The 26,070-nt window shown below is 47.5% G+C and overlaps 1 protein-coding gene across 7 annotated transcripts in view; it reads left to right on the top strand.

The window, feature by feature from the left end:
• Positions 1 to 26,070, top strand: part of BPTF (bromodomain PHD finger transcription factor) — a 144,674-nt gene that overhangs the window by 97,811 nt on the left and 20,793 nt on the right. For 6 of the 7 annotated variants that reach the window (XM_056128069.1, XM_056128068.1, XM_056128067.1 and 3 more), the window contains 12 exons: positions 2,342 to 2,466; positions 3,278 to 3,406; positions 5,133 to 5,283; positions 5,592 to 5,634; positions 9,923 to 10,169; positions 10,927 to 11,078; positions 12,153 to 12,261; positions 17,926 to 18,143; positions 21,763 to 21,985; positions 22,608 to 23,512; positions 24,955 to 25,037; positions 25,288 to 25,513. In XM_056128069.1, coding sequence (XP_055984044.1) covers positions 2,342 to 2,466; positions 3,278 to 3,406; positions 5,133 to 5,283; positions 5,592 to 5,634; positions 9,923 to 10,169; positions 10,927 to 11,078; positions 12,153 to 12,261; positions 17,926 to 18,143; positions 21,763 to 21,985; positions 22,608 to 23,512; positions 24,955 to 25,037; positions 25,288 to 25,513 — 2,611 coding nt within the window. The remainder of the gene's footprint in view (positions 1 to 2,341; positions 2,467 to 3,277; positions 3,407 to 5,132; positions 5,284 to 5,591; positions 5,635 to 9,922; positions 10,170 to 10,926; positions 11,079 to 12,152; positions 12,262 to 17,925; positions 18,144 to 21,762; positions 21,986 to 22,607; positions 23,513 to 24,954; positions 25,038 to 25,287; positions 25,514 to 26,070) is intronic. The other variant, XM_056128070.1, reaches the window with a different exon arrangement.

The following is a 26,070-nucleotide window of genomic DNA, read 5'->3' as shown; positions in this document are numbered from 1 at the left end:
CCTGAACATTTTCTCTCTAACGTAACAACCATGCTAAGTCAGAGGATTCCCAGGGTGATGCCCAGTGAAGAAAAGAGTGATGTTGTAGACGGAGTGAGGGGAAGATGAGAAATTAATTGCAAGGATGAAGCGCTGGCTCAGAGGACTGGTGTGCATGCGTTGCACTCGAGGCTGTGGTTCCAGCCCTGTCACTGCTCAGAAGAGCCCGAGGACACACTAACAGGGGCCCTGAGCACCACCGGCTGTGTCTCCCGAAACAGAAACTACAGCATCTTTTTCAGCGAAGACCTTTTTGTCTCATAATGGCATGAGTTGAAAGCTTTGGGGCAGGGAAGAGAGTATAGGGGTTCTTTGACCTCGCCTGCAGCTGATCCGTGTTTGACCTGAACACATACATGGTGCCCTTAGCAGCACCAGAGGAGTGACTCAGGAGCACAGCCAGAAGTGAACCCTGAGCACCACAACTGTGGCCCCAGCAGAACAACAAAGAACTTTAATAAAAAAGAAAGCATTGCCTTTAAATGCAAATAGTCCAAAATTTATCTTTGGGCAGCAAGAGGAATAGGATAGCAGTTTATGCTCTTGCCTTGCGTGTGGTTAACCCAGACTCCCTAGCTCTCCACATGATCCCCCAGCCCAGCCAGTTGTGACCCCTGAGCACTGATGGGTATAGACCCCACCCCACTCCCAATAAAATCATTTCTTCTTTGACATCTGTTAAAGGAAGAAAAGTAATTTTAAAGATTTTATTGCAGTCAACCAATATATTCAGGTGTATAGAACTCCCCAACAAATTACTAAATGTTAACAGTAGAGAATTGTTAACCTAGAGTGCTTTAATATGTCCCATAGTAAGCCCATTTTTGGACTTGATATTCATTGTAGTTATAAATTCATTTTGAAGTATGTTTTTAAAGTATCTAAAATGTTTCATTTACACACAGAACCATACGATAAAGATTTCTGTGTCTTCTGATTAGCAATTAATACAGCATAGCCTGTTTTTAGGACAATGTATTACAGAATTGTATTCCATCGTTATATTATAGAATTCCCAGATACAACCTGGTTTGTTTGGTTTGGGTTTGTTGTTGTTGGGTTTTTTGTTTGTTTGTTTGTTTTGTTTTGTTTTGTTTTATTTTTGAGCAGGAGGCCATACTCTGTACTCAGGGCAGAGGCTCAGGGACCATCTGTATTCCTGGGCCTCAGCTCCCAGAGCAAAATCTTTCCTGCTGTTTCAGCTCTCCACCTCACACTGGTTTTATGTTGTCTGCACTAGTAATCATCTGGTTTGCACAATTGCCATTTGGGCTCAAATAGTAATTTTCTGTCCACTATGTATTTTGATTTTTTTGTTTCACTTCTTTGAGACAATGTCAACATTTTCAGTTCTTTTCTTTCTGCAGAAATAGTTTAGAATTTGTACTGCAAAATTCTTTTGTCACATTTAGCAAAAAATTATTTATTTCTATTTTGTCACGTTTGCTTTGCACGTGACTGACCTGGCTGACCCGGGTTCGATTCCTCTGCCTCTCTCGGAGAGCCCGGCAAGCTACCGAGAGTATCTCGCCCGCACGGCAAAGCCTGGCAAGCCACCCTTGACGTATTTGATATGCCAAACACACTAACAAGAAGTCTCATAATGGAGATGTTACTGGGCCCGCTCTGAACAATGGGAGGACAGTACACAGTGCACATTTAGTCACGATAATATGTTCGGTAGAATATTTTGTCTTTTATTTTTGGAGCTGCACCTGGTTGAACGCAAGGATCTCCTGGTGAGGCTCTGGACACCATACATGGTATCAGGGATCAAGATTTTCAGCTGTGAGCAAAACCAGAGCCTCCCGCCATACTCAACCCAAGCATGTATTTTGGAATTTGGCTGAATTTATATAATATTCATAAATAGTTGTTGTATCAGTCTGATAATGAGACATGCTCATTTTATGAGTCTGACATTTGAAGTGGCTTCTGTTCTTTTGGTACATGTTAAGCCTACTACCAAAAAACCAGTTTTTCTGTGACATAACATATAATCTAGCCAGAGTATAGGACACGGGGGTTCAGGCATTTGCTTTGCACATAGCAACAATTTGATCCTTGGTACCCCAGATGTCCCCCTGAGCACAGAGTCACGAGTAAGCCCTGTACCGTTCTTAGCCCAGTCCCCCTCTCCCCTCCAAGTAAAATGAAAAGTATAGATAATACCTGGAAACTAGGGACACGTGATGGACAGTGCTTACAAGCCCTCAGAATAAACATTAAAGTGATGCCACCAAGGCAGGAAGAGGCCCGCCGCAACCCTTTCCTTCATGTGTGCTGTTGGTCTTCCCTCCAGGTACAGGCTGCAGACGGTGAAGTCTTTAGCAGGCGTGAGCCTCATGCTGCGGCTGCTGTGGGCGAGTCTGCGTTGGGACGACATGGCCGCCAAAGCCCCCCCGGGAGGGGGTACCACGCGGACAGGTGAGCAGCCAGGCCTGGCTGAATCCTATGTTAAAAGTTTTTTTTTTTTTTTAAAGTAAATAGAAAAAAGGTAAAAAAAGGTAAAGGCCCTCCCGTTGATCATCGATTTGCTCGAGCGGGCCCAGTAACGTCTCCATTGGAGACTTTGTTGTTACTGTGTCTGGCATATTGAATACTCTCGGTAGCTTGCCGGGCTCTCCGAGAGGGGCGGAGGAATCGAACTCGGGTCGGCCATGTTGGCTGCGTGCAAAGCAAATGCCCTACCCGCTGTGCTAAAAGTCAAATAAAAAAAAATACTTTTAAAGTTAAAAAAATGCAAAATTGAAGGGAAAAAAAAACACTGACTAATTCAATTCAGTGTAATTCAAAGACCCCGCCTTGGAGCGTGGGCCGGCCCTGGCCCCAGCAGGGAGGGCTCTTTCTACAGTGAGGCTCTTAGGATGATCCCAACCCTTCCAGAAGACAGAAGGGAGGTCGCTGAGACAGGCGCACGTCTAGAACTCACGTGCTGCTTCCAGCCACCCACCTGGGAAGTCTTCCTGAGGGACATAATGATTGTCGTTGCGATATGCCATCGGGAACAGAGCTGCCTGCACATGACGTTTTTCTTGTTTAGAAATTATAAAAAGTTCCATTGAGGAAGAAACTGAGAATAGTTGCAGTCTAACAATGACGTTAAACTCATGAATTGATCAAATCCTTCCAAAGGTGTATTCCACGTTTGCCTCTCAAAAGCACCATGTGTTAGACATTGTTAGTCTCTTAAGTATTTTAGATGATTACTAATACTATGTGAATTCAATCACCATAGAAACATCTGAAACTGAAATCACAACAACCGAAATCATTAAGAGGCGAGACGTTGGTCCTTACGGCATTCGGTCAGAGTACTGCATCAGGAAAATCATTTGCCCCATTGGAGTTCCAGAAGCACCGAAAGGTAAGGGGTAGGAAGAAGGCATTTTCTTTTCTTCTTTTTCTTTGACTTTTTGGATCATACCCAGTGATGCACAGGGATTACCCCTGGCTCGACACTCAGGAATTACTCCCAGTGGTGCTGGGGGTATAATATGAGATGCCGGGGATCAAACCCAGGTCGAACACATACGGTAAACACTCTACCTGCTGTACTGTCACTCCGGCCCCAAGAAGGCCTTTTCTTTCTTGTTTCTCACCTTTTACCACAATCTTTTGATTTGGTCATAATTGTTTTCTTTGCTCTTCATTCAACTTTTGGAAAAAACTTTAGTAATTGATAATGTAGCAAGATCACATTAGGCAAAAGATGTCTGTGGGCATCCAGAGTTCTGCGGGGCCAGAGACCGTGGGCTGAGTGCGTGTGATTGGATCAGGCTCAGTCTCCAGAGAGCTTAGTCAAACCCAGGTGCTGCAGATGTGGCCATCAAAACTCAAGGAAACATTTCTAGAGAACCTGCCTGACAGGTCCTAGGTAACCAATACTTAGAAGAATGGAATCCTGCTCTTATGCTCCGGCAAGGTAAAGGTTACAGTATTATATTGCTAAGTATTAAGTTAAATTTCAGTAAGATTAGAAAGATTAAGAAGGGCTGATTCTGGGAAAGGCAAGATTAACACTGTCTTGCAAATAATTGTGAATGTCTGCCTAAAAAATCATTCCCTCATTCAACATATATAAACAAGTCAATAATTTCATTGTTCTGAAAATACTCAGGGACAAGGCCTTTTAAGAAATATGTAATATAAACGACTGGAGAGGTCACCCTAAAGTCAGAGTGCATGCCTTGGCATGAGGGGCCACAGACTCAGTCCTGCCACCACGTGGTCCCCAGCATTGTTCCCGGACTAACTTGTAAAAAGAAAATGGCTATCCAGACCACAACACCCAAAGGGAAAGAGAGAACAAAAGGGAATGCCCTGCCACAGAGGCAGGGGGGATGGGGGTGGAGGGATATTATCCATGGTGGTAGAAAATGGGCACTGGTGGAGGGATGGGTATTTGATCATTGTATAACCGAAACCCAAGCACAAAAATTTGTAAATCTACAACTGTACCTCATGGTGTTTCACTAATAAAAATTTAAAAAAAACAAGAAAGAAAGAAAATGCTATCCTTCAATAGAAGTACCCTGTTTTACTGAACTTGGTCGCCTCCAAATGTGTAGGTTTAATTTTTGAAATGACCAGCTTTCTCTTAGGATTACAGTCGGACTCAACATTCATGCCTTAACACAGTCTTTTGTGTTTGTTTTGGGGGGTCACACCTGGCAATGCTCAGGCTTACTGCTCCACACTCAGGAATCACTCCTGGCAATGCTTGGGGGACCATAGGGGATTCTCGGGATCAAACCCAAGTCAGCCATGTGCAATGCTACGCTAACAGCTGCTGTATTATCTCTCCTGCCCGCTTAACACAACCTTCTTTGTACTCTTAGCATTCTTCCAGAAAACTTTCCTTAGTATGCCCTCCCTAACCACTCTACTTCCCGGTGTTACACTGCTTTCCCCAGCACACACCCAGCCCTGGCCCTTCTCACACAGACTGCGGCTTGGTGGACCTGATGCTGCCGCCTTTCATACCTAAAGCCCAGGGTGGTTCGGAGCACTCACCAGTCTTGCAGAGGTGGTATTTGTAAGGAAAACAAGCCAGAAATGCTGTAATATTAAAAAGTATTTCTTTTCCAAAGAAACACCCACGCCTCAGAGGAAAGGCCTCCGATCCAGCGCCTTGCGGCCTAAGAGACCTGAGACACCCAAGCAGAGTGGCCCAGTGATCATCGAGACCTGGGTAGCCGAGGAGGAGCTGGAGCTGTGGGAGATCAGGGCCTTCGCTGAGAGGTACGCGGCAGCCCTGCAGCCGTCGGCCTCGCTGCTGCAGAATTAGGGAATCTCCCATTCATGCTGCTGTCCCGTCTGGCTCCTTCCACCTGTTGACTATAAGTGCTACCTATGTAGAGAGCATATTTTTCATTTGATGGGTTTGTATCCAGTTGTTAATTTCTAGTGAAAGTGTTTTTGCGTGCTTATTTCATCTATCAGTCACCATGATTTCATGATGTGGAAATCAACCAAATTTCATTTACTATTAGATGCCAGCCGTTGGCAGGGTAGTTTCTGACGAGTTCCTCTTTTTTATTCCCCTGCAGAGTGGAGAAAGAGAAGGCTCAGGCGGTGGAGCAGCAGGCTAAGGTGAGTGACCGGCAGGGCTGGAGGTGGACCTCAGGCATCAGCAGTTGGCTGCCTGTTGAGTGGGCACGTGGGTACTGGTGCCACCAGGCAACAAATTGTCAGTATTTAGCCAGATTCATGTGCACCAAAAGCTTAGCGATTATATTGTGTACTTGTGTTTGTTGTTGTTCTTTTAGGAAGAGGAGGATGGGGAGGTTGGGTTGGTTCTTCGGTGTTGTCAGTGAGCAAATCCCAGCCGCACACATTCGGATCATGTGTTCTTCCTCTAAACCCGATCCCTGGTCTGACTCCCTGGGTATCTCCGTTGAGCTCTTCACATATATCTTCCCTTTTTTGCTGGAAATGAGCTAGCCTTCCACTGTTTTAGCAGCTTGCAGATGCCAAGCTGTCCGTTTGCAAATTGTGCACGCTGATTTTATTTTTTTCATGCAGAATCAGTTGATAAAGGTTCTGTAGTCTTTGAAGAAACTAATACACTAAAACTCTGTAAAGATTTCGTTATAATTGATGGTCATAAAGATACTGGCGTCTCATTTTTTCCACACTATAAATAGTATGCCATATTATTTATGTGCCAGAATATTCACATAAAAGAGGATTACTCCCCTATGTTGGTTAAGAAGATAGTATGAATGGGTTTAGCCGACTGAATTCCAGGATGGAGATTGGGTAGATATCTGTTTCTAGTATTAACTTAATACTAAGGGCCAGAGGGTCAGCTGGAGGGACTCCAGCCTGTGCAGAAGGCCCCTGTTTAGTCTAGGGCACTGTGTAGTTCTTGCGCACCATCTGGAGTCACCCCTGCGCACTACCATGTGTGGCCTCCAAATAAAACTGAAAATGATAGCATTAATTGGTTACACATGGCAATTGTCCATGCCGGGGTTGGGCCGTGGAAATAGCACAAAGGTCAAGGTGCTAACCGAGCATGTGACTGCAGCTGTGACCCGGCTTTAAATCCCAGTACTGCGTATGTGTGCAGTGACCAGGTCTGTTCCCAAAGTAGAAATCAAGTGTGACTTCTCCAAAAATAAAGTATATAGTAAATGGAGCCGGAGCAATAGTACAGCAGGTAGGGCACTCGCCTTACATGCAGCTGACCAGGGTTCAATCCCTGGAACCCCATATGGTCCCCCAAGCCCACCAGGAGTGATTCCAGAGTACAGAGCCAGGAGTAACCCCTGAGTCCCCCTCTGGATATGGCTCCTGTCTAAAAAAAGAGGAAAAAAAAAATAGAAGTCGGGGAAAATAGAAACCATGCACCTGTCCGTGGTTTACTCCTCAGCACCACACATCCTCCTGACATCACAATCACCAGCCACAACTCTGAAGACCCCCAGGCACCACACAGTGGGGGCTTCCTGCTGGTCCCCAGCCCACAGGGCCTAAGGAGCACCATCCTCAGGTGCTAGTGTGAGTTGAAAGGTTGGTTGACGGGGTCTTGCCAGGAGTGGTCCCTCAGCATCATTTGGAAGCCACCCCAACCAAAAAGAATTAATTGTTTTAAAAATAGTATAGGGGTAAATGATGTAACTCAGCAGTTGAGCACTTGACCTTTTTGTATGAAGCCCTGAGTTCATACCCCAGATCCACAAAAAAATTAAATATAGATGTATATATACTCATAATTCATATATATGTATTGCAATCCAAAGTATTTGTTTGAAACTTTTTTTTTCTCCTTTTTGAATCATACCCGGCGGTGCACAGGAGTTACTCCTGGCTCTGCACTCAGGAATTACTCCTGGTGGTGCTCAGGGAACCATATGGGATGCTGGGAATCAAACTCGGGTTGGCTGTGTGCAAGGCTAACGCCCTACCCGCTGTGTCATCGCCCCCGTCCCTCAAACTACTTTTTCTCCAGGGAAAATAAACGAAAATTACATTTTTTAAAATTTCTTAAGTGTCTTTTACATTGATTCACTTTAGGACATTACTTTTGCTTAGGGCAGAATTTGAGATAACAGCCCCAGAATTTATCCCTCTGTCTAGCCACTCACCTGGTACGTCATCTTGTTTCTTCCTTCTCATGTTGTGTTACCCATATCTCGGTGCTGTCATCTCCAGTGTCAGTTTGTTTCTTTGGGCTGGAAAGAGCACAGCCAAGTCTAGTCAGGTTCCCAGCAGTGCACGGGGCCACCAGAGCACAGCCACCTCGGGCAGCCCCATATTCAGTGATGTTTGCTTAGAGACTATTTCCAGGGTTTAGGGTTTTTGTTGTGTGTGGCCCACCCCTAGTGCACTAGGGAATCCTTCCTGGCAGGCCTCATGGCGTGAGGGCGGAGATGAGACCGGATTGTCCCGCAACCTGCTGCACCAGCCTCTGGCCCATAGTCCTTCCTGTTTCCGTCGTCGCGGACACCCCCAGGGCTGCACACATGCTGTTCCTGTGCTTGGCCGCTTGGCACATCCTTGGCACAGCGTTTCCAAGTTTGTTTATTTGTTTGTTTATGTTTGTGTTCCACACTTGGCGGTGCTTGAGGTCCATGTGGGGTCCTGGGGAGAGAACCTGGGTCCGATAAGTGCAAGGCAAGCACCTCACCTGCTGTACTGTCTCTATGACCACAGTATTTCCAGTTTGAAGGCCATACCCCCTTTCATTTGAAAAATTAGTAAATACATGTTTCGGGGGCGGGGGGGCTGGAGCGATAGCATAGCAGGTAGGGCGTTTGCCTTGCACGCAGCCGACCTGGGTTCGATTCCTCCACCCCTCTTGGAGAGCCTGGCAAGCTACCAAGAGTATCTCGCCCACATGGCAAAGCCTGGCAAGCTACCCGTGATGTATGTGATATGCCAAACACAGTAACAAGTCTCACAGTTTGTTGTGAGACGTAATTGGTGCCTGCTCAAGTAAATCGATGAACAACAGGAGGACAGTGCCACAATGCCAGTGCCATGTTTCGGGCGGCGGGGGCGAGGTTAACTCTTTTTTGGGGGGGGGTGTGGAGGAGAGCTAAGACCTGTCTTTCAGAGTTAGTGGTATTGAAAGTTTCTACACCCCCACTGAGATGCACAGCAATGAATATTTTATTTTTGAATAAGAAAGACGTTTTTATGGTCAGAGCAAAGCTGAGGATAAATTCTTTGGAAAGCAGACAGCGCCTACATGAGTGTTAAGGGCTTTAGGGCCCAGAGTCTAGGTCCCGCCAGGTGTACCTTCTCAGAGCAGAGCAGTTCTTGAAGCCTTTCCTACAGAGTGTGGACAGAAACTGGAGAGACACATCGGCATGGTGACAGGACTCTGCTCTTTCCTCTCTATCCACCTCTGCCACCCAGGGAGCAGGGGCCAGGGGAAGACACGCGAGAATGCGGCTTCTCCAGAGAGGAGATCCCAGCACACTGGCCAGCACTAGGGTGTGAAAGCCACACCGGCCACCCATGAATATGCTTGTCGTCAACACATGGTCCTGGTCAGTACATGGGCCCGGGCAGCACATGGGCCCAGGCAGCACATGGCCCGGGCAGTACATAGCCTGGGAGCACATGGCCCTAGTCACTACATAGGCCCAGGCAGCACATGGGCCCAGGCAGCACAAGGACGGATTTTTTTTTTTAAGCTTATCAATTCTAGGGATCAAACCCAGAGCTTCACACATGCAAGGCAGATGCTCTGCCTCCTCGGCTATATCTCTGACTTTTGATTTTCTTTTCTGTGTGCGTGCATGCGTGCGTGTGTGCGTGTGCATGTGTGTGTGTGTGTGTGCGTGTGTGTGGTTGTAGGGACGGGTTGGTGTGTAGAGGGGGGTGTGATTCAGGCCTTATCTGGTGGTGCTCAGGCATCGCTCATGGCGGTGCTCAGCATGCAAGGCAAGCACCTGTACTCTCTCTCCAGCCTAGACTTCACACATGCCAGGCACATGCTCACCAAATGAGCTCCAGCCCCTGTGGCACGTCCCTTGTGTTGTGGATCAACAGTACAGCGTGTTGGCGGCTTCATACCACCCCCATCATTTCTGCTTTTAAGTCTCAAGCTGACCAGGATGTCCTGGTCGCAAGGAAAGTCACTCATTTCTTTGCACTTTAGTCTGAGAGCTTGACTGGGCGCACCGTCTGGAAACACTTGGATGTGAATGTTTCTTTTATGAGAAAATTATTTGCAAGGAAATGTGGGATTGCCATATTCAGCAAATTGACTACAAAGATAAATTTATGTAGGAATATTCTCAAATGTAAAATATGGTCTACGTGTGTAGTTTCTTAGGGTGGCAAAGGTTCAGACTCCACTCTTTGGCAGAGTGATACTTTTTTATTATTGAGAGCTGTTTTGTTTCCTTTCACGCTTTCCTAGAAACGACTGGAACAACAAAAACCAACCGTCATTGCGGCTTCCACGTCTTCCCCGACCAACAGTACAACGAGCACCATCTCTCCCGCACAGAAGGTCATGGTTGCCCCCATCAGCGGCTCAGTCACCCCCGGAACCAAGATGGTGCTGACGACCAAGGTCGGGTCCCCCGCCACGGTCACATTCCAGCAGAACAAGAACTTCCACCAGACCTTTGCTACGTGGGTCAAGCAAGGCCAGTCCAACTCAGGTACAGGATGCTGTATAAAAGAGAGATCTTGTTCGTTCAGGAAAACTGTTTTCCATCCTGGAGCTACTGAAATGAAACATATCTTTAGAAAATTTGTGTCTTTTTTTTTCCTCCTGCAGCTTAATGAGCAAATAAACTGTAACGATTGACGTGTTACAGATGACGTTCATTGTCTTCCAGTAGCCAAACTCCTCTCACATTATCGCACTTTTAACATTGACATCATTCACTTACTTTGGAGAGGAATGTTTTTCTTTAAAAAAAAAAAAAAGACAAAAATGAGCCACATTTCATGCATTGGTGCCCTTCCTTGAACTCACTCCGTTGCTGGTTATTTTAAATGTAAAGCTTATTAAATGTCTTATACCCCATTAGCCACCAGCACAGCTGCCACCTCTGCTCCAACCATTGCCAGCACAGGGCAGACGTTCCAAATTACAGGCAGTCCAGTCACTATGGCAGGAAAAGTAATTACCAAACTGCCACTTCCTGCAAACAGCAAGATTGTCGCTGTAAATGTGCCAGCAACACAAGGAGGTAAGGGAGATGTGAAGAGTTTCAGTTCACATTTGCCAGCTCATACTGTTGCCATTATTTTTTCATTTCCTTTTCACTGATTTCAGTCTTCAGATTCCACATTCTGTGTAGCCCACTCTCAATCCCTGCCACACGTAGTTCTCCCTCAGAAACCCAGCACCCCCTGACGCTTCTATATTCAAACAGTCCCTCATTAATTGCTGCTTCATCTTCCTTTAAGGTGTTGTTCAAGTGCAGCAGAAAGTCCTGGGCATCATTCCGTCAAGCACTAGCTCCAGTCAGCAGACCTTCACGTCATTCCAGCCCAGGGCGGCCACAGTCACCATCAGGCCCAACACCTCAGGCGCTGCGGGAACCACGAGCACCTCCCAAGTAAGAACCCTGTGCAGCGCGTGTGCCGTCAACTCGGGGGTTTGGAGAACGGCTTCTCCCGGGAGTCATCCGTTTCCTTTTCGTCTGTGATAAGGGTCTGATAATGATTGTTTTTTGTTTGTTTGTTTTAAATTTTTTTTAATTGAACCACTGTGAGTTAGAGTTGCAGTTACTCATGGTTGAGTTTTCTGCATTGTCCCTTCAGCAGTGCCCTCTCCTCACCACCAACGCCCCCAGTTTCCCTCCTGTGCCCTGGCTTGCCTCTGTGGCGGGCACTGTTTTCCCTGCCCCCAACCCCCCTTTTGGGCGCTGTGGTTTGCCCTGCTCTTCCTGCCAGGGGGTCATACATGTCAGCAACCAGTCCTGGTGCAGAGTGACCGCTTCCCTCTGTCATTGTCATGGTGGGCCCTTCTGCGACCTGAGCCCCTCCCCTCCCCTCAGCACGCTTTCTGCAAGGACTCATTCTCCTGCTCTCTGGCTCTGTTTGCTCTGGGTGTTCGTTATTCCCTGACTGGGTCTCTCTGTATCCCATCCCCCTCAAGAGTAAGATTATTCTCTTTCCATCATATGCTTGTTTCTCCCAGCATGATACTTCCTAGATCTCTGCATCTATTAGCAATTTTTTTAATTATTATGTTTTTGTTAGAGATAATTCCGAGGATAGGGCGTTTGCCCTGCATGCATGCAACCCCAGTTCAGTCCCTGTCACCTTCTGTGGTGCCTTGAGTACTGCCAGGAGTGATCTCTGAGCACAGAGCCAGAAGTAAGCCCTGAGTATCGCCTGATGTGGCCCAAAACAGAAAGCAGGCAGGAGGTTCGAGTTCTGTCACAGCCTGGTCCCCCGAGTTGTGGACCATGCACAGGAGCAGCCCCCAAGCACAGAGCTGAGAGTAGCACTCGTGACTGCCAGGTGCAACCCAAAAAAATCAAAGTGTAACGTGCAAAAGACTGGTGATTTCTATAGACATGTTTATCAATGAACTGTTTTCCCCACCCCAAGATCAATGTTCTAATTCTCTACGTGTGAAATATCTTCAAACCCTTTGATTTCACTGTCCTTTGTGTCGTTTCCAGGTGATCACAGGGCCCCAGATCCGGCCTGGTATGACGGTGATTAGAACACCGCTCCAGCAGTCACCGCTCGGGAAGACGATTATCCGAACACCTGTGATGGTACCACCAGGTAGGCATTCATCCTTCTAGTGTTACCGCGCTCTAAGTAGCCAGCCTAAGCTATCTATAATACTCTGTATTTGGCACTGTACAGATGAGAAAATATCGACTTGAATTGAGGCTTCAGGCCTTACTGAATTTCAAATCCATCATGGGATCTTTCCATAGATACTCTCTCGTCCTTGGCATTGCCAGTAAAAAGAAAATAGGAGGTGGGGCAGAGCACGTAGAGATACGCCTTTATGCCTTGCATGTGCTCCCTGCCCCTGCTCCCACACCTCTGGGTGTAACCTACTGGCCCGTAATACCAAATTACCAGGCTTTATTTTCAGGACTCTGCTATGGAGCTCGCACCCCAAGGTGTGCCCTCTGGCATGGCTGGAGACAAGTTCCTGCAGGCGAAGAGGTAGTACAGTGGGTAAAATGCTTGCTGTACGTGTGATTGGCCCGGCTTTGGTTCTACACACCCCATGTGGTTCCCCTGAGCACTGTACCAGACCCCCAAGCACCACAAATAAAACAGGCAAACAAAAGTCCAGGTTTGCTTGTTTAAAATGTTTACTTGAGACTACTCATGGGAAGACGATGCCATTCAAATGAAAGAGCAAGTGAGCAAAGAACAACCGTATGGCAGAAGACAATTAGGGAACAGCTCAGAAGCATTTAAACAGAAATCAGAAAACAAGACTACAGAGATGCTGTGAAGCCCCTGTTTATCATTTGAAGTGGTTAAAGCTTCTATATTCAGCTGCATGCTGTAAACTTTGTATTGAAAAGCTTACCTGTGTGTTTGTGAGAAACACGTTAAAATCAATTACCACAAAAGATTGAGTATAAAAACATGGGACCCAGGGAGTGGCTCAATGACTTGAAACCTGCCATGACATATCAGCAAGCACCAAAACCCTAGCGTGCCCTGTTGTAGCCTGGACTCACGGCCTGCACCACTGCTAGGGTGCACCCAGGAGCCACAGTCAAGCACTGTGCAGCTAGCGGGTGAAATAAAGAATAAAAAAAAAAAAGATGATTGTAGTACTGATAAACTCCATTTTCCTCATCACCCACAGCAGGTAGGGTGTTTGCCTGGCACCTTGTATGATCCCCTGAGCCCACCAGGAGTGAGCCCTCAGCACTGCTTCCCCCAAAAAATTAGTGGGCGGGGGGGAAGGTGTATCCAGATGAGGAAATAAGGGCCTGCGAAAGGAAGGGGCATACGGTATTCAACACTAAGAGGCAGGGGGTTGGTTTATATGGCCGTATGAGAGGCAAGTGCCCTACACGCTGTTCTAGGGCTTTTCTGTCTCTCTCAGCGTACCTTCCTGTTGTGGAGGTGGCAGTTGAGATGACTGGAGTTCGGACACACTTGGTGCAGTTGCCTGCAGGTGTGCTCACGTGTGTGTTGGCTGCAGTGCACTGCCATCCCATGTCTGAGGAGCAGAGCCACTGGGGTGCTGCCCAGGCCCTGAGGCATGCTGGGTTTGAGCTGGCACCGCACCAGTCTCAGGATTACTAGAAGAAGGTTCTTCATCACTGAGCTATCACTCACTTCCCTAAATGTTAATTGGAACAAAGAAAAGTGTGCTTCGAAGGAATAGTGCGGTGGCCCGAGGCGCTTGCCGTGGGTCAGTGCAGATAGCCAGTTTTCCACTTGCACAAGCCGTCGTGGCTTCTCCACTGTTTGAGCATGGCAGCCCTGTGCTCCATGATCTGACCCCTGTACAGCCAGGGACGGGAGCCCCTGCAATCACCACAAGCAGCCGTTGGTGAGCACCAGAGTCTTCGTGTGCAGACACCGCAGCCCACAATCACTGTAGCAACATCACCAACAGCACAAAGGAGGCATGTCTTAGATTTATAGAGAGACAAATATTATATACGTGTGTCCATGGATATTATACTTGGACATCCTTTTTTCCCTTCCCCCCCCACCCCCCCCGCTTTTTGGTCACATTGGCGATGCTCAGGGGTCAGTCCTGACTCTGCACTCAGGAATTACTCCTGGCGGTGCTCAGGAGACCATATGGGATGCTGGGGACTGAACCCGGGTTGGTTGTGTGCAAGGCAAACACTCTGCCCGTTGTACTATCACTCCAGCCCTTATACCAGGACATCTGAAAAGGAACAGATAGAGGTAAAATTGTTTACGTTCACTTCAAATGTTGTACAATTCAGTTTTATTCTTTCAGTGAATGGTATAGCACAGCTGATAGAAGTTTAGTATCCCTGCTTAAATTTTCGTGTTAAGGGGCAGCAAGGAACGCTCCTGCCTTGCATATCCCTAACCAAGGTTCAGTGCACATGTTGTCTCCACAGCCCCTCCAGGAGTGATCCTTGATCTCAGAGTAAGCCCTGAGCACAGCTGGGTGTGGCACCAAACAGAGTTAAAATTTTCTTGCTAAAGAATTCAGCTTTAAAAAAAAGAAAGACAGCTAACCCATGTAGCTGTCAGCTAGAGAGATAACTAAAGGAAAAGATGATAACATAAAGGAGGAAAATATTCTAGATGATTAATGGTAATATACTTTGAAAATGGAAAAAGCTGGTGAATTGTCACTAATCACTTTTTACCTTGATGAAGAAAATATTTGTCAACATATATTTAAAAAAAAAAGAATTTTGGTGCCAAAGATAGAAATTAGGGCCTCAGCCAGAAACGGTCAGAGTGGAAAGTTCACCGAGCAGTAGCACAGGGAACAGGGCTCAGTGGAGGGGGCTCTGGCCTTGTGTGAGCCTCTGGGCCCAGCCCCGTACACTGCCAGCCGGTGATCGGTGTATACGTTGGGCCTTGTACCCGAAGAAATCAGGGTTGGGTGCTCTGACAGAACTTCTTTGATTGCTAATATATATTTTTATTTTTTAATTTATTGTTTTTTTTTATTAGTGAAACACCACGAGGTACAGTTATAGACTTACAGATTTTTGTGCTTGGATTTCAGTTATTCAATGATCAAGTACCAATTCCTAGTATATTTTGGTTTAGTGATTACACTCTATTGGCAGAGAAGGGGGTAAGAGGGTGGGGGGTGGGTCAGTTTAGATCTCTATTTGCCCTATGAGCATGGTAATATTGGGAAGATTAATCACGGGGGTGGGGGAATGATAGTACAGCAGGTAGGGTATTTGCCTTATGCACAGCTAACCCGAGTTCAGTCCCCTGCTCCTCTTATGATTCCCTGAGCCCCACAAGGAGTAAGCCCCGTGCACCACCAGGTTTGGCACAATAAAAAAAAGAAAATTGATTCTTTGTTATAGGGGATGATGAGTGTTGAGCCATACCCAGCAGTGTTTAGGGAACCTTATGGTGGTGGGAATATAACCATGGCCGACTGAATACACAGCAAGGGCGAGCACTTTCTCTAATGTCTGTACTATCTCTGACCTCTGGGGTGAATTTGTTGTTGTTTTGTTTTTATTTTTGGACCACACCTGATAATGTACCAGGCATACTCCTGGCTCAGCCAGGGATGGAAGCCAGGTCACCTGCATGCAAGGCAAACACCCTCCGTACTGTCTCTCTGGCCTGGTCCCAGGGGTGACTTTATTCTAAGAACATAGAAACACATAAAAAGGTTATAATGTGTTTTGAGGATTTTACAGTGACATTCTTATAAAAAATAAGTAAAGGGGCCGGAGTGATAGTACAGCAGGGAGGGCATTTGCCTTTCATGCGTCCAGCCTGGGTTCGATTTCCAGTATCCCATATCATTCCGCAAGCACTGCCAGGAGTAATTCCTGAGTGCCGAGCCAGGAGCAACCCCTGAGCATCACTGGGTGAGACCCAAAAGAATAAAATTTTTAAAAAAAGAAATATTCCAGTATTAGAATCAGCACAATTTTTACATGTGCAATATTAAATACCAAACTTAAAAAAGACATGTTAGAAATATATGTGTACTCTCAGAAAGAAAAAGGCAAATACAAAAGCTTCAGAAAGGTGACATTTTTCAGTAGGAACATTGTAAATATAAAATTAACTGTTCAAATAATTGTTCTTAGCAACTTATTGTAAGGGGGGAAAGATTCCTCCAGCCCTTTTGAGATTCAGCAAGTAACGTAAGAGACAAGAGTATTTAGGTCTGTAGCATCATTCCCATTCACCTTCATACCACGAACGTTTATTTGGGGAGTGGGCAATTCACGTCGTACTCAGGGGTCACTCCTGGCAGTATTCGGGGGACCATGCATTACCAGGGAGTGAAACCCGGCATCCTGTGTGCCACGCTTATGTCTCAGCACCTCTCGCCGTCGGCAGATGTTTATTGGCTACTTGGCCTAAAAGCGTCCTGAGTCCTTTGTCTTCTTCTTGAGGGCAGAGTTGTCCTTGCCTTTACAGTACTCCTGAACTACTGACCCCTGTTTTTTTTTTTTAAAAGGTCTTAGTTATAAATATAATCATCTCTAGTTATTCTAGATTTTTTTTTTTTTTTTTTTTTTGCTTTTTTTGGGTCACACCTGGCAGTGCACAGGGGTTACTCCTGGCTCTGCACTCAGGAGTCACTCCTGGCGGTGCTCAGGGGACCATAGGGATGCTGGGAATCAAACCTGGGTCGGCCACAAGCAAGGCAAATGCCCCACCCGCTGTGCTATCTCTCCAGTCCCTATTCTAGACTTTTTATGTTTTGTTAAAAATTCTAGGGAAGAGGGGAAGGAGCGATAGTTCAATGGGGAGAGCATTTGCTTTACACACGGCCGACCTGGGTTGGATCCCCACGTCCCATGTGTTCCCCGAGTACTGAGCAGTTTCTGAGTGCAGAGCCAGAAGTAACCCCTGTGCATCACCAAGTGTGACCCAAAAAGCCCCCAAAAGTTATATATATTCTTGTGAAGGACCAGAAACAGTCCAGGGATTCAGGTGTCTGGCCTGCATTCCGCTGGCTCTGTTTATCCCTGACACTAAATGGTTCCACCAGGTGTGGCTCAAGGGACCCCCACCTTCTCCAAAATTTCATGTGAATTAACTTTGCATTTGCTCACTACTTTCCTTTTAATAATATGTTTCCCAGGAAAGGCAGACTTGAAGTGGCATATTTCAGATATTCTCTTTTGTCATCCCTGTTTTTACTTTGACTCAAGAAGAGTATTAACCTTTCATCAATGGAGCTGGAGCGATAGCACAGCGGGTAGAGCATTCGCCTTGCATGCGGCCAACCCTGGTTCGATTCCCAGCGTCCCATATAGTCCCTCCAGCACCGCCAGGAGTGATTCCTGAGTGCATGAGCCAGGAGTAACCCCTGTGCATCGCTGGATGTGACCCAAAAAGAAAAAGAAAAAAAAAACCTTTCATCATTCTGCTCCGAGGGGGCAGAGCTGTCAGGTGGCTGTCCATGGACTGAGTCACATAGCTCTCTCTGACGGCCAGATGGGTCCTTGGGGTGTGGGGCTTTGCCTCGATGTATCCTGGAGCTCTCAGTGGCCTGTCAGCCAAGGGTATCAGGAATCAGTCACCTGCCTTGTGTGCAGCGAACTCGACTCTATCCCCAGAACCACGTATGTGCCCTGAGTACCACCAGGAGTGGCCCTTCAGTGCCACCTGGTGTGTTTCCCTCTCCCCCCCCACCCCTCCCCTGCCCAAGGGGGGGGGGGAAGCGTTGGTCTGTGGTATGCAGAACGAAGTTTCAGCTCAGGGTACTGCGTGGGGCACATAACAAATGGCGATGTCCTGCGGTTTGCCTAGGTACACCACAGCAGGTGGTGACTCAGATCATCCGAGGGCAGCCCGTCTCCACAGCCATCTCTGCCCCCAATGCAGTGTCTTCAAGCCCAGGGCAGAAAGGATTGACACCAGGAGCAGCCCCCGGAAGTCTCCCGCCGTCAGCCTCTCCGGCCCCCCGCCCACAGCAGGGACAAGTGAAGCTCACCATGGCCCAGCTCACGCAGCTGACACAGGGACACGTAAGTTCCGTGCTTCATCTGCACTCGTGGGGGGGGGAGGTGCTGCTGCTTAGATTTGCTGTAAACTTTGGGCTTCCTTTCTTTTCTCTTTTTTTTTTTTGTAATATACTTCTTTAAAGAAATGTCTGCTTCCCAGAGTCAAAGAAGTGTTTATAAAAATGTTATACTGGGCCTCGGCCATCATCTTGAGGCCTTCAGTGCTGAGCTTTAATTACTAGATGACTGACATATTAACCACAAATTATCTTCTCATCTTACCCACGGTACTGTCTCTCCACCCAATGAGCTGATCGAGAAGGTTTATGAGGCTCGCTGTCCCACAATGTGTGACTCACTGGAAGATTGTACTTTCCCTACACAAGGCTCTGAGTTTGGTCCCTGGCAGCACTAAAAAAAAAAAAAGAAACCATGTTATCAGTTACTTCACTAATTAATAAGGAACAGATGCAGGAATAAGACAGGCAAGCAAAACTGGTTTAAAAAAAAAAAGGGTCCATGCCTTGCCACCATTGGGAAAAGCCCCACGTGCTGCGGTGACTGAGCCTAAAGAACTCACTGCAAATCAGCACTGCTGGGAGGAAAAGGGAGGCTTCTCCCAAGCACACATTAAAAAACGCTGTAAAGGAAGAGATTTGTAATTCCAACTACATTAAAATAGGTGCTCGGCCTGAGAGACAATAGAGGGGTTCAGGTACTTACCTTGCACGCAGCCAACCTGGGTTGGATCCCCAACACCTCATGTAGTCCCTGAGGCCTGACAGGAATGATCCTTGAGCACAGCACCAAGTCTGGCCCCAAAACCAAATTAAAATAAGAGGCTGGAGCGATAGCACAACAGGCAATGTGCTTGCCTTGCATTTGACTCACCCGGAATCAATCCCCAGCATCCCTTCTGCACACGTCCCCACTCCCCCAGCCTGCCAGAAGGGATCCCTTGAACACATACCCATGAGTAAGCCCTGAGCTCTGCCAGGTGTGATCCACCTCCACCCACACCCTACTCCCCCAAAAAATCCAAAAAGATAAATGATAAATATTATATTTTTATGAGCATCATAGTAGAATGTATTTTAGACATCTAAGAATCAAAACTTTTGTTATAATTTTTATAACTATTCAATAAATAGTATTAAGAACTTTATCAAACACTCTGAGCTGAAAGAATGAGAAAACGTACAAATACAACCAACCATATATAAAGAGCTACTACAAATTACGAACAATTCCAGGTTGTTCAGGAGAAAAAATGAGCAAACAAGCTTGATGAGGGGTGAGGAAATACAAACCTACATACCTGAATATGTGCACGACTATATTAGTATTAAGGTGAACACACATTAAGGCCATAAACTTTAGAGAATGGGCTACTTTAAAATACTGGGAGGAAAATCAAGAGTAAGACAGAAAGCAGAATGAACCTTCATGCCAACCATAGGAGTGCGAATGAATTTGCCCTTCTGCATATCAGGGTATCAGGCCTGAACCTTCTTAGCAGAATCCAAAAGCAGGAGCAATTAAAATCGTGATCAGCAACACCAGTCCGTTCTTCTACGTTCCTGTTATATATGAAAACCAGCCGGCAGGCTGGGGGTGGAGAGATACTACAGCAGGTGCTTACATATAGCCAACCTGGGTTCAATCCCTTGTACCCATTAGGGTCCCTCCAAGCCCACCAAGAGAAAGCCCTGAGCATAACCAGGTATGATTGAAAAAGAACAAAGGAATTTTAACCAGTTAAAGCACTTTAGAGTGTAAATCTGGGGCCCGGGAACCCATCCCTGGTTCTACCCCCCCCCCCAAAAAAAAAAGATTAAAAAGACTAGAGAAGAAAATATGTAGAACCACATTATTGCACTGAAGAAGCCAATAACTAACAAGTGGACCTTAGCTCCTGTTTGTCTGAATAGGGGCGTAGGGCTGCCAAATTGTTTACCTGCATAGAGAACCGTTCCCATCATTTCCTTCATGGGTGATGTTCCTGAGGTGGTAGAACTGCGTCCTAGAGAGGTTCACACCCACCAGAAAAAAATGCACCTGCTCCTGCAACCTTGAGAAGAAAAGAGGTGGGGATTTGGGTCAGAGCACATCAGTGGTGGCTTCCTGCCGCTGTCAGCGCTGGCTTTTAGGCCGTCCCTTGAGAATCATCCTCTAGACTGCCCTGGGCGTGTTGCATGGTTTTTGAATGTGTAAAACTCGAAAAAACAAGAGCACAGTACAGGTGCTGCCCATATTCCGCATACACACCGTCTCCCCACCCCTGGGACGCGCTGCCCAGCGCCACGTACTCCCTGAGCAACAATAGCAGTGTCCCCAGTGCCATTGGCTGTGGCCTCAAAACAAGTGAAACACTCAGGAGCTGAGGACCCAGAGCTCAGCACCGTACATGAGGACAAAGCTATGACCCGTGGGGGTTCAGGCTGGGTCGCTTTAGATGGGCTCCTGATGAGGTTGCTGCAGAAGGACGTCCTGGAAAAAAAGAAATGGTACACGGGGAGTCTCGATTGAAAGACCCCCATTTACTGAATGCTGAGGCAGCACTGTCCCATTCCCCTAAACTTCAAGCTCTTTGTCTGTTAGAGTCAACTAATGCACACTGCAGGATGCACATAGTGTGGCGCCTGTTGGCAAGAAAACTCACCCAAGTTACTCATTTTATTTCATGTTTTCTTTTCTCTCTGACTAGCTGCAAAGGATTTCAACCTGGGTTTCTTTATTGATGATAAAATTATAGTAGCAGTTTCTCTTCTCGTCATATTTTCACTGTGAGACTCAAAAGAGGCAGTCTTTATGTGGATACTTTGGAAATTACAAAATTACATAGATGCAGATTATTTCAAAACCAGGATTTTTTTTGGTGGAAGCTTTAGTGACTTTTTTCCTTTTCTTTCCTTTTTCTTCCCTTTCCTTCCCTTCCCTTTCCTTTCGCTTTTTGGGCCACAAGCAGTGGTGCTCAGGATTTACTCCTGGCTGTTTCTCCAGCTCCTTACTGACCTTATTTTTATCAGTCAGGAAGCTTCAGTCTGAGGAGTGAGGAGAGCAGATGGATCGCTCCTTACTGCCTAGTGGGAGAGCAGAGACTGGAGCTCTGATTACTGGTTCATGTTCTTTGCTGCAAAACATCAGCATTTTGTTTTGCTTTGGGACCATGCCCAATGGTGTTCTTGGCTTACTCCTAGTTCTTACAGCATTTGGGGGGTAGTCGATCAAATCCTGGCTAGACCACATGCAAGATAAACATCTGCCTCCTATACTATCGTTTGGGTCCCAATATCAACTTTTTTTTCTTTCTGGGACACACCCGGCAATGCACAGGGGTCACCCCTGGCTCTGCACTCAGGAATTACTCCTGGCGGTGTTCAGGGGACCATATGGGATGCTGGGAATCGAACCCAGGTCAGCGGCTTGCAAGGCAGACGCCCTGCCAGCTAGGCTATCACTCCAGCCCCCACAGCATCAGCTTTAAAAGTATTATTTTACTATATCTGAAGTCCTCCTGTTGTTCTCTAGACATTCAAATAAGTGCTTCCATTTTGTTAAAAAATTTTTCTCAGCATAAAAATAGTCTGCTTACAGGTTGATGCTTTGAACACCATCTACCGCTTGTGTGTTTTTTCTGTAGGGTGGCAATCAAGGTTTGACAGTAGTAATTCAAGGACAAGGTCAAACTACTGGACAGTTGCAGTTGATACCTCAAGGTGTGACTATCCTCCCGGGCCCAGGACAGCAGCTGATGCAGGCTGCGATGCCCAACGGTACTGTGCAGCGATTCCTCTTTACCCCGTTGGCGTCGACAGCCACGACAGCCAGCACCACCAGCACCACAGTTTCCACCACTGCAGCAGGTAGACGCTGGGGGTCGAAAGCACCGCATAGGATTCCGCTGTGTCTCTGGGCTAACGGGAGAGAGGACCAGTGCTTATCTCTGGGAGGATGTGCCACAAGCCAATCTCTCAGCAAGCGCTCTTGTTCTTCCAGACTCAATTTAACCACCATATCACACATTTCTTCCCTCCCCCCACCCCCGTTAAAATGTAGAAAGTGAGGGGCAGAAAACTCGTAGGTGTCGTGTAAGGCAGTATGGGTGGATAGCTCCCACTCACAGCCTCTGTTGATGCCACAGGTCCAGAAGCACCTCAGTAGCCTCTGGGTGTGAGCCCCACCACCACCGGTCTCCGTCCCAGAGGAGGAGGAGTTGGGTTGTGTTAGCCTGGGCTAGAAGACCAGGCAGAGTGCCAGAGCTTGCGCCTTGCCTTGGAAGCCAGTCCCGTGGAGAGTGGCTGTGAAGCAAGGCCAGGCCGCCCTGTGTAGGGGACCCCCCCCCCACCCACGTTACTCCAAATGGAACGCGTGTCAGACATCAGAAATGGCAGCCTCCTCACCAGTAGATAATGCGCTCTGAGCCCTTCTTTAGCTGACCCCGCGTGTGCTGGAGTGGTAGAAATATTGAATCTTTCCTTTCCACAGGTACAGGTGAACAGAGACAGAGTAAATTAGCACCCCCGACACAGGAGCAGCCCGTGAAAGCGCAGTCGCCAGGCGGGAGCCCCCCAGACGCCCAGTCGCCACCTGCTCAGCCTTCAGCGCAGCCCCCGCCCCCAGGCCCACCCCAGTCCCCAGCCCCACCTGAAGCTCAGACTCTTCCTGAAGGCCCAGCCCCGGCAACTGTGGCCTCCCAGGTTCCTTCCGAAGCCCAGACCACCCATGCGCAGTCCTCCAAACCCCAGGGCGCAGTGCAGTGTCCGCCCGCAAGTAATGCCCAAGGACAGTCGCCTGCTCGCGTCCAGAGCCCGACACAGACTCGAGTCCGTCCGTCCACGCCGTCCCAGGTGTCTCCTGGCCAGCCACCCCAGGGTCAGACCTCAGCCTCACAACCGATTCCAATTCAGCCACATGCATCTCTGCACGCACCTGCCCAGAGCCAGCCACAGTCTCAGCCCCAGGTACAGTCTCCAACTCAAACTCTTTCTTCCGGACAAACGTTGACTCCAGTCACGGGCTCCTCCCCGTCCCGGCCTCAGCTCCCAACGCAGCAGCCGCAGCCCCAAGTCGTTGCTGTGCCTCCGCTGGGCCAACAAGTCCAGGTTCTCTCCCCGATGCAGCCGCAGGTCGTGGCGCAGATGCAGGCCCAGCAAGGTGCGGTGGCCCAGCAGCTCAGACTCCAGTTGCCCATTCACGTTCAGCAGAGCAGTCCTGTGCAGGCGCACCAGATTCAGAATGTGGTTACAGTGCAGGCAGCCAGTGTTCAAGAGCAGTTGCAAAGGGTTCAGCAACTCAGGGATCAGCAGCAAAAGAAGAAGCAGCAACAGATAGAAATTAAGCGGGAACACACCCTCCAAGCTTCTAATCAAAGCGAAATCATTCAGAAACAGGTAAAGTTATTAAGTAAAAGCAGCATGTTCAGTAGCTTGAAATATTGTGCTGTGCCTTAGACGTAGTGTTTGATTGTGTGAGGTCTCTCGATGAGACGAGAGTCACTGATGTTCCGCTGTACAAGCAGCACTGCACTGACGGGAAGAGTACTGCACGGAAAACTGGTTTGGAACTCGGTTGCCGTCAGTGCCACACAGAAACGACCTGTGTCGGGGAAGAGCTCAGATGGGCGGAAAGTAGGTAGGGCTTTAAGTTTCTCACTCCAACAGAAAGTCACGTTTGAAGTTGCAAAGCCACTTAAGCATCCTAGCTTGTTCTAAGTTCTTTGGTTGGTTTGCATGTACTAAGCACATTGGAGATCTGATGAAACGCATTTGCATTTCTAGCCACATCTTTTTTTTTTTTCTTTTTAATTTCTAAATACTGCTGTTCCATAGCTTAAATAACAGGTGGCATTTGGGGGTATCACTATAGTGAGAGCAAGTTAGATGAGTTATTCTATATGCAATGTATTAGGTGTCGAACATTCCCTGCTGATACAGAGGGAAATGTTCTTTGCCCCCACAGTGTGGATCTCAAGCATTCCCAGTCCGGGAGATCCACACATGATTTCGGGATCCTCTAGCCATAGTCCCAGAAATTGGCTTGTCTTCCTCCAGCTGTGTCCTCGCAATTACAATCTCTTCCCACCACATCGTATCAATGGTTAAATGATGTCTTGTATGTAGGTGTGCTCAGCATTAAAGTAGGTTTTAGAAGTATGAAAATTGATAAAAAACTGATATTGTATATATGCAATTATGTTACTCCTTGGATTTCAGCGCTGGCTAATCTCTAAATTAAGGATTACTGTGTGTCTGATGTTGCCCTAATCTCTACAAGGTGTGAGTGTAGAATGGAGGAAGGCAGTGCTGGGAGCAGAGCATCCTGACCTCTGGAGAGTGATAGCTGTACTTGAGCGTGTAGCCGTACAGTAATCTGACGTGTTAATCTCACATGAGTAAATTCATTTTTGCCTCGGTGTGTCCTTTGTAAAATTACCCCTGTCACGTTGTTCTGAAAATTAAATGGGATAATGTCAAACTCCGCACACAATAATCACCTGAGCCATATCGTAGCTGGTAATTTTATTTATGTTGCCATATAGTTTTTTTTTCTTTTTGTTTTGTGGTCCATATCTAGAGGTTCTACTTCCGGGAGCTACTTCCAGTTCTGTTCTTGGGGTTGCTCCCAGGAGTGCTGGGGTTCAGATGTTCTCCCATGTGCCCAGTCTGTGCTCAGACCATTGAGCTATCTCTGTGGCCCGTCATTAAAATTCTTCAGGGTTTTGTTTTGTTTTGTTTTTTAATGAGCAGCCAGTCTATGTCGGGTGTCTGCTGCTGAACTATGTAATGGTTTACATTACCGAATAAGCGCTTTCTCGTCGCATTTCATTCCTCAGGTGGTGATGAAGCATAACGCTGTCATCGAGCATTTAAAGCAGAAGAAAACCCTGACTCCGGCAGAAAGAGAAGAGAATCAAAGGTAGGGAGGAAGGCCTGCAAGCCAGCTTGGGGATCTCTCTACCGCCGGCTCAAGCACCAGTGTGCTGAGCCCGTTCTTCCTGACGGGGATGCAGTTTCAGCCCATTAGAACATGGCGCTGAGAGATGCTCCCAGTCGGTTTGAACCACTGTGGAACCTGCGCGCCCCGTTTGCATTTCCCCCGGCTGTAGAGACATGGGAAGCGCCATGCCATCGGCGCGGCATGACATGGCTTGTGTGTTTCTCTCCAGAATGATTGTCTGTAACCAGGTGATGAAGTATATTTTGGATAAAATAGACAAAGAAGAGAAACAGGCGGCCAAGAAACGGAAGCGCGAGGAGAGCGTGGAGCAGAAGCGGAGCAAGCAGAACGCCAGCAAGCTCTCAGCGCTGCTCTTCAAGCACAAGGAGCAGTTGCGCGCCGAGATCCTGAAGAAGCGAGCGCTGCTGGACAAAGAGCTGCAGGTCCACGCACAGGTCAGCCATGCCCGCCTGCCCGCCCTCCACGCCCATTCCGCTACTGCTTCCACTTAGCCCTGGTTAAGTTCCAATTTTCTGTTTGTCATCGAGAGTTTACATTGCTATGCGCCGTGAGTAACGTTCACAGCAGGGGGACACGGATCTCTTGAAACAGGATGTATGATTTGCCTTTATATCTTCCTGGGTTTCCTTGGGAGGGGAGGCACCCCTGGTGATGTTCAGGGGTTACTCCTGGCTTTGCCCTTGGAAATCACTCCTAGCGGTGCCCAGAGGATCGTACCCAGCTTGACCCATTGTACCAGCTGTCCAGCCCTGTATCTTCTGGTTTGATACCATTTCTGTGTGTGTCTTAAAATGAATTATGTTGGGCCAGAGTGGTAGTACACTGTATGAGGCGCTTGTCTCTTGCTCAGCCAAATTGGGGTCAGTCCCCGGCACCACACATGGTCTCCCGAACTCCGCCAGGAGCAAGGTCTGAGCACTGTTCCATGTGGCCAAGAACAAAATAAATTATAGAACTATTTAGAGGGGGGAAATAAGTAAACAAACAAATA

This window comes from Sorex fumeus, unplaced genomic scaffold (genome assembly GCF_029834395.1).
Source record: "Sorex fumeus unplaced genomic scaffold, SorFum_2.1 ptg000063l, whole genome shotgun sequence".
Classification (NCBI taxonomy): Eukaryota; Metazoa; Chordata; class Mammalia; order Eulipotyphla; family Soricidae; genus Sorex; species Sorex fumeus.
Note: the sequence above shows the minus strand (reverse complement) of the source record. Positions and strands in the feature narration are given on the sequence as shown.